Source organism: Phytophthora parasitica, assembly GCF_000247585.1.
Source record: "Phytophthora parasitica INRA-310 unplaced genomic scaffold supercont2.2, whole genome shotgun sequence".
NCBI classification, from domain to species: domain Eukaryota; phylum Oomycota; class Peronosporomycetes; order Peronosporales; family Peronosporaceae; genus Phytophthora; species Phytophthora nicotianae.
The window spans coordinates 1,543,657-1,551,799 of record NW_008648988.1 but is presented as its reverse complement, the minus strand read 5'-3'; the positions used below and the strand labels follow the sequence as shown (position 1 = coordinate 1,551,799).

At 51.5% G+C, this 8,143-nt stretch overlaps 2 protein-coding genes across 6 annotated transcripts; both read left to right on the top strand.

Annotated features, from left to right (window-relative positions):
* The first annotated feature begins 3,580 nt into the window (after window positions 1-3,580).
* PPTG_02540 (hypothetical protein) lies at window positions 3,581-5,656 on the top strand. Its single transcript, XM_008893664.1, has one exon. It carries the CDS (start codon window positions 3,701-3,703, stop codon window positions 5,492-5,494), a length of 1,794 nt encoding a protein of 597 aa, XP_008891912.1. The 5' UTR covers window positions 3,581-3,700; the 3' UTR covers window positions 5,495-5,656.
* Window positions 5,657-5,794: 138 nt separating this feature from the next.
* PPTG_02539 (hypothetical protein) lies at window positions 5,795-8,141 on the top strand. 5 transcript variants are annotated; one of them, XM_008893659.1, is made up of 10 exons: window positions 5,795-5,983; window positions 6,037-6,214; window positions 6,281-6,440; window positions 6,511-6,692; window positions 6,769-7,169; window positions 7,231-7,366; window positions 7,441-7,496; window positions 7,557-7,666; window positions 7,725-7,775; window positions 7,849-8,141. In XM_008893659.1, the coding sequence occupies exons 1-10, from the start codon at window positions 5,822-5,824 to the stop codon at window positions 7,991-7,993; spliced, it is 1,581 nt and encodes a 526-aa protein (XP_008891907.1). In that variant the 5' UTR covers window positions 5,795-5,821; the 3' UTR covers window positions 7,994-8,141. The 5 variants fall into 5 exon arrangements, with proteins under 5 accessions (XP_008891907.1, XP_008891909.1, XP_008891908.1 ...); XM_008893661.1 differs by having other exon boundaries at window positions 7,441-7,666; XM_008893660.1 differs by having other exon boundaries at window positions 6,281-6,692.
* The last annotated feature ends 2 nt before the right edge of the window (window positions 8,142-8,143 follow it).

The window sequence follows — 8,143 nt, the reverse complement described above, 5'->3', positions numbered from 1 at the left end:
CTATGTAGAGATGCAATGATTGGCTCCTAGAACCCCTGGTACCATGTACCAGTATTACAAGAGTGACTGGTCACTCTTCATGTAACTTGGGTACACTGGGGTTCGTTCCCCGTTACATATATCTACACGCAGGTCGTGGCCAAGCGATCTAATAGTAGTTTCATGTGCTGTCCAGAACAGTGCTCCCCCCTACTTTGCTGTCATGTGGTTATGTTCCATACTGAAGTAAAATAGAGCCGTTAAACGTAAAAGTACAGAAAACCCTCTTTGTAGTGATATCGTCGGAAAACCATGTTTTATTACTATCCGGGGGAATCTCAATCAAGAGTTGTTTCACTACATGCACAAGGGTACCATTGAGTAGGTGGTTACACCACTGACCTCCTCACCACACTGACACACTATAGTTAACGATGTCTGGATAGTAATACTCGTTAACTATGTTTCATAAGTACAATGTGGAGGGTAGAGGTAGCTTTGACTTCTATACTGACAGCCAGCGGGAGACCTCTTTAACTAGAGGGTATCACCATTTGGGATATCACTCCAAAGAGGATTGTCTGTATGGCTGGAAAGGTTAGGGTCACAGATTGATACGATCTTATCACTTATAAGAGCGTATAAGAAGGAAGTCGGTGTGGCAACCGAGGGTAACGCTGCTAGCGTCTGGTGGTAAGTGCACTCCACCTTACCATTTCTACAAGGTGGCTAAACCACTACATGTACACGTACACGTATGCCGTGTGGACTGTGGCAGTGCCACGGTGGCAAGGCATGTGCGCACGACTCATCGAAAAATAGGAAATATGTGGAATGCAGGACTCCTCAGTCAAGATACCACTGGCAGTTGATATGTTCTGCACAAGTACCCGTCATTCAGTACTACTGTACTGGTTTCTCTACTGCGTTCAGCACTACGGCATTCCTTACCTACACCTCAAGTGGTTTGACTTCACCTCTGCAGTCTACAATAACGCCGAGGATCTAATACTAAAAAGTGGCTAGTTTTTTTAACGAGTCGGATGATGTAATCAAGATCATTTACCATTGTTAGTTATCATCAGTGATAAAAAGTCAAAAGTATTTCGTGTGGTTTTGAAGTTGAAGCTCTCGTCCAATCATCGGCCCGGTCAATATTAGGCAGCAACTTCGTTAGAAGCAGAGTGGACACTTTCGGTGCATAAAGCTCAACTTTTTTTGTCATGTTCGTGGCTGCAGCAAAGAGCAAAGATTGAAGGGCGAAGAGCACATGACTGACTTCGTTGAGTCACGGCCAGCAGCTCAACCCGCATTTCTGACGACCCATGGTCCATAAATCAGGGCTCCTGCGCGACTTACGTGCCATCGAAGACGGTTGGAAGATGATTGCTTTGTATGCATGGTACAGTAAAGGCTGCGTTTCGTTGCGCTGCTACCAACCGTCGTTCCCCGTCTGTCGGACGGTCGGAGCCTCGTCAGCAAAGTTTGCTGAGCAAACGTGCGTAGCGTACCCACCGAATTTGTCGCAATTCGGTGTGGACCTGAGATCGCCAAGCACGATAACAGGAAATGCGTACACGGGTTTTACTCAAGCCTGTGGTCTGTAAATTGGTGACGGGATTGTCATCGTGTGGAGCGTTACGGCGCGAAGTTGTACTTTTCCCTCACGATTGTGACAACGGGCACCGAAGAGGACGCTGTTGCGCTGGAAGCGCGGATTTGTGGGGCGGAAAAGGTTGGTCACGGATAGTGAGGAACAATCGAGTGTTTACAGAGATTTTAGCCGCCATGTGGGCTGCGTCTCCCCTACTGCTGCTCGTAACGAAGGTGAAACGAAAGCGTCCACCGTTCTGACATAGAGCGGTCGCTTTTAGGCCAATTCGGGTGTCATTTCGAGGTTTAGTACACGGGTTCAAGTAAATTGATTGAACAGTGCCATACTCAGCATGACTAGAGAGTCCAGCGACTTGCAGATGCACGGGCAAATTGCCGACAAGGTCGAGCAAGTGATGTAATACTCGCTTGAACACTCGTTGATGTCGACTTCAGCAACAACCGGCCGTCGGCTAATTCGCTAGTTTTAGCATTAATCTCTCGTCAGCGCATCCAACGCTCCGGTCTCGTGTGCTGTCCAGCTGGAGAGCCAAACATCGCCTGTGTGGCTCACAGGCAGCGACGCTGCAGAGCCTTTGCGGTACGTTGCAGTGACCCGGTGCTGGGCGGCGAGTTGTTAGACATAAACGAGGAATATAGCAAAGCCGGTTCGCTGACTTGGTTACGAGACATTCGGTGGATACCATCCAGCGCAAACAACCAAGGTGGACACAAATGAAATTCCTCGCGAGCTGCTGCCGTCGCCGAGAATGCACCGTCTAGCGATTGGAAGGCCGCAGCGCACCGAAAGCAATCCACGCAAAAAGTAGCGATCGCCATTCGTGCCTCGTGCTGACGTGGCTGTTGGAGGCTGTCGAGGCCGACAGTCTCAGGCAGCCTTCTGCATCACAGTGGGTTGTACTCACCAGTGATCCGTCAGCGTCCTCCATTTGAAGTCCAATTTGCAGAATCCTAATTTCGATCACGTGGCGATGGTGGGAGTTGTGAGGTAGGGAGCATCCCTCAGCTTACAGTACACTTTTGCTTGGTAAACTGCAACTTGCAAAGTCTCCGCAATTTTAGTAAAATCGACTTGAACATCCAGGCGATTTACACCGAGAGCTGCTGCCTCAAACGACATAATTGTTGGCTATATGTACTTGAACGTTATCACGTCTTCAGCCTATCTATCCTCCGAGGATTCCTTGCGTCCAGGGCTTTTTCGTACAACAGCCCGTGCATCGTTGTCAACCTTAGCCTTTCAATCATCACGAAGACGCGGAGTACGTGCCTGCCAGCAGGCGGTCGAGCGAAGACCTATCCTGCGCTTGCTCTCAAACGCTGCCGGACCTTTCCGTCCCACTCGATATTGAGGATCGGCCGTCCGACCGTCTGCTACCGAGCCAGTCGCAGTCTGCTACTCTAGCTGCACGTACATCCGGGCTCTGCTCTCGATGCATGTACAACGAACTGCACTGAGCTTGCAAGTCCTCTCGACGCCGCTTCGTCCGGCGTGGCATCTACCGACTTCGATCGCCCGATGCAGTGAGCTAGCCCTTGCAGTCCCACCTAGCATTGACTCAATGCGACGTAACCCACATACGCTCTTTCCGCGAGGACAGCCACTTTGCAACAGCCGTTGCCGTCGTGGAGCAGACCAGCACCGGGTCACGCAACAACAACGACGGCAACAAGCGCGTGAAAAATGTGTGCACTTTCGGCGAGCGTACAAATACAATCGCGCGGCATCAGCAAATCGCCCCATACTGCGAACGCGATTGTGCGGCTTCTCCTTAACCCCGCCAACACAGGAGGCTCCATTGCTGAGCACCAACGCCAGAAGGGGAAAGGAAGCGCAAGACACAACAAAAACGAGGAGTTAATCCTGGACCTTCTCGATCCTTGGAGTACTGTATCGCCTGATACTGCCACTGCCGAATTGAGCCAGCCACCACTCGGCTCCTCCCCATCGAGGACGTGCCCACTTGAGCCTCACTCTCGAATTCATCCATTACTGCTCAAAAGCTTCGCACCGCTGGAACACGCGGCGTTTGTCAAGTTTTGTTCGTATCCAAAACGACAACTGCCCGTGCAGGTCGTTGATCCTCCGTCCCTCCCCTCAGTGTTTATGATTTGTGAAGCTCCAGCATCAGTTTTTGAGTCAGTCTTCAAGAATTCAAGGATGCAGCCAAGTGGTGGGCACCAGCAGCCCGAATACGAATACAGCAATCAGTACAACCATCAGGCTGGAGGTGGCGATCGCCTCCCAGCCCCGAGCATGCGGCCGACGCTCGAGGCCCCGGTCTACTACCAGCAGTCGCAGCTTCAGCAGCAGTTCACGCCACAGCAAACGTACTACCAGCCTAGCCGTACGCCCGTCGCCATCTCCCAGTTCCCCTATGCCGAGTCTCCAATGGAACACAAGCCCATCATGGCCTACCAACAGCCTTCGGACTACCGCATTCAAACCGCATCTGAGGTCCGTGCAGGGCCTCCCATGCCTATAGAGCGTATGTGCGATGTCTGTCAGTATCCCGACCCTGTTCTCGTAGCTCCGAATTGTAATCACCTCTTTCATTCGCGCTGCGTTCACGTATGGCCACTGGACGCTTGTCCGGCCTGCGCAGCGCCACTAGATCAGGTAGCAATCTCGCCAACCATCAACATGATGATGCGACCCGAGCCACGCAGTGGAAAGTGGACTCGTCCTGAAGAGAAGTTCATCGACGGCATCCTTCGCGAGTTCGACCGACAGGCTTTGCCACTGGCACACGGCACGCCAATTCGTTTGGTGCTTGCCAAAATGCTCAACTGTTCGACTATGAGGTTGTCTAAGAAGTTCCAGAAGAATGCACTGGGTAAGCGGACGTTTAGGGTGACAAAGCCCGGCAAGGGCGAGAAGGCGCTGCAATTCGATCAAATGGACCACGCGCGGAGACAGCGCGAACTTTCAAGCTTGGAACAAATCTTCCGACAGGAGCTGGTGGACCAATTCCGACGTGAAAACAATACGGATGAAGGTGCTTTAGTCGAGACACAACATTTACGTCTCGCAGTTCAGCAGTTCTGGGTGAGCAACTTTTTGAAATTCGCGGTGCTAATCGGCCAACCTGTCATGGGACTGGACGTCTCCGATGCCAAGAAACGCAAGCGCGCGATGCAGCTACTGCGTAATGGACAATTCGATGAGCTTCTGTCGTGGAGCCACCATCCGTCTCCAGCGAACACTGCAAGTATTACGCCAATGCCGTCCATTTTGGGATCAACGCCAGCCGACAACACTGTCGTCTCGGCGTCGTGGAGCTCCACCACGCCTTTGTATTCGTCCTCTATGCTGGGGCAGAACCAGCAGGAGACTGGACCGTCTATCCCAGCACTTCTACAGCAGCCCGAGCAGCGGCCCGTGAAGAAGATGCGCACGCCCGAGGCGAACGTGGAAGTAAACCGCTTCGGTCTCCAGCCTCCTCCAATGGACCAATCTCAGTACCCACAATTTGGTCGCCTCTCTCCTCCAGCGTCATCAACCTCCGCTTTTGATTACAGCCAGCAGCAGCAGCAGTACTCGTCTGAGCCGTATTTACGTCCATCAAGTTTGTCGCCATATTCCGACGTCAAGTCGGACAAGTCAGGAATGGGATACGCTAATGTACTGCAACATCAGCAACAGCAACAGCAAATGATCCCAGGCATTGTCGCCCATGAGGGCGCTGTCCATGAGCAAAGGGGTGGATTTACGCCAGCAGCCTTTCCACGAGCCGGTGAGTCTTATCAAACCAGTGGCACGAATCAGGCAGCTCCGTGGGACGATCTCTTGGAGAACATGTCTTCCGAGGCAAACGCTGGCACACAGCCCGCACCCACCAGCCAAGCTCAGAGCGGCGATTCCAACATGCAGTCCTGGCCCAACATGCACATGATGTGAAGAAGATTTCCGTCCCTGTCCAAAAGATGTCCAAGACATGTTTGTGTTAGTGAACGACGCGAAAGAAAGCGTCGATAGTTGTGCAAAAGTCTCGTATTTGTAGCGTGTTGAAACCCACAATTGCGGTCATTAAATAAAATGGAAATGCAATCACCCTACCACTTCCGATCCTCCATTGTTCTCCGTTCGTCATCCAAGTCCACCTCCGAAATTTCCTACATCCTGCACCTGACTCACCGAAGGCAACAAAATTGACAAAACGAAAAACTCGTACCAATAATCGGGTACACTTCATTTTCACCGCACAACACACTCAACAAATTGGTCATGCTTCGCCGTGGAGCAGCTCCGCTTTTGCGGGGGCGCTCGACGCGCTCCATGTCGTTACTGGGCTCAATCTTCGGCATTGGTGAGTTCGAGGGTGCGCGTAACACGTCGCTGAGCCGCAGCACGAGCAAGCAGCAGGCCTACGACCTGGCGCTGCTAGATGTACGTGTTGATACAGTTGTGATATTTCTAAAATGTTTCTAACTGAGAGGTAGTATGTGAGCATGAACTCGCACCCCAAGTTCATGCTGCAGCAGGTGCTGGAAGACGATGCGCCATTTCTTATGGGCCACGTGCTCGTGGGCGCCAGTCAGTGCCTCGCGCCGCTCATGCACCAGGACGCAGTTGACGCAGCGACCAGACTCGAAATGGCCACGAAAATTGCCAAACAAGGTGAAGATAAGTAATGACGATTTTTAGAAATGCTCCAATAGGACTGACAGTGAATTGCAATTGCAGGAGAATCGACGGTGAGCGAGAAGATGCACGTGCAGGCGCTGGACGCGATGGTACACGGTCGCCATCATGAGGCTGCTGCGGTGTACGAGACCATCTTGCTTCATGACCAGACAGATCTGCTGGCTTTACGCTGTTGCTATGATATTTACCTTTTCCTTGGGTGAGTGGGCTTTGATGGTAATGTTGAGTTTGATTATTGACGTGGAAAATATTGCCTGTATTCTTTGCAGCGACTACAAAAACATGCTGGCGACGGTGACACGTCGACTGCCGTCTTGGTCACCGAATGACACTGGGTACAGCCTCTTGCTGGGTATGCAAGCGTACGGAATGCAGGCTGCTGGAAGGCTGGATGCTGCGGAGGGTCTGGCGGAGAAGACGTTATCCATGAACGGAAATGATCGCTGGGCGTGTAAGTGGAGAATAGTGATGACTGCTGATGATGTTGGGGTTGTGCTAACGATATTTGGTATTGTACTATGTCGTAGTGCACACCATGCTACACGTCCTAGAAGCACGAGGCAACGCTAATCACGGAGCGAGTTACGCTAACCAATACAAGGCAGGCTTCGACAATGGTGGACCACTGGAGCGACATCTGTATTTTCAATGGGCGCTGTACATGCTGGATTTGGGTCACTATGATCGCATCAACAAGATGCTGGAGGTCAATATTCTCCCGTACCAGCCCGACGGCGCTCCTCACGCAGTACCCACGCTCTGCGATGCCAGTCAGCTCTACTGGAGGCTGCGGTTTGCAGGCCAGGATACGACTGAATTAGGCAACCAGCTCCTCGAAAATTGGACCGCTGTGTTGCCAACTTCAGACTCAGAGGCAAATGAAGTGTCGAAAGTGCGCCTTCACCCTCTTGCAAGAGTCCTTCGATACGTAAGCAGTCGAGGTTATGTGGATTCAGACATTGACTTAACGTTTACCTCTGCATGAACAGAGTATCCTGGCGTGCGTATCATCAGGCACTACGCCTCCGATTGAGCCGCTAACTGCAGAGGCTGCCGTTGACACCAATCGTTTTGAGACTCAATTTGGTAGTACTCCATTCCAGTTCAGCTATCCTCCCATTCCAGGTGAATATCGTGATTCTCTTAATCCAGTGAACCGAAACTTCACAATGAATGCTCACAACTATTGGTAATTGTAGGTGAACTGGAAGAGGTATACAAAAGCGTCTGCCGCGGATTTCAGGCGTTTGCAGAGGTTCGTACTAGTGTTTTCTTTTATTTAGTACCATTTGATGCCAAGGTTTTGCCCGTATAGGCGCGATTTAAAGATGCAACCGAAGCGCTGTTGCCGGTGCGCGGAAAGCTTGGACTTCTTGGCGGAACTGACGTAGACCAAGACGTGGTAGAGCAACTTCTCATCGAGTGGTACGGCCACTTGTGTCTTGACTGGTGGACAATGATCTCTAACTTGTAATGTCTACAGTGCTAGCAAGTGTGATGACCTGCGGCTCGCAAAGCTTCTTCTTAATGAACGGTACAGACACGAAGCTCCATTCATACTGGCGTGTACCATAGTCCTAACTTTACGTTGTTTGCTTATTCCACAGGCTAAGTGCAAGACCGCAGAGTGCTCAATGCTGGAACACCTTTTCACGCGTGTCAGCAGCGATGGGAGACTCGTCCGCCGTGCGTGACGCACAGGGTATGAGCTACGTGCTGGGACTTGGCCAGGGCGGCAACCAGACCTACTAGCCGGTGGCCCATCGTAGCCAATCTTCCAAGTTTTGACAATCCGGACAAGGAGTGTCTTTTACATACAACACCTCGTTCAACCATAGACTGCATATTTAAATAATACTACGACCGAATCGCACAGCAACTGCAACATGCCATGTAACCATT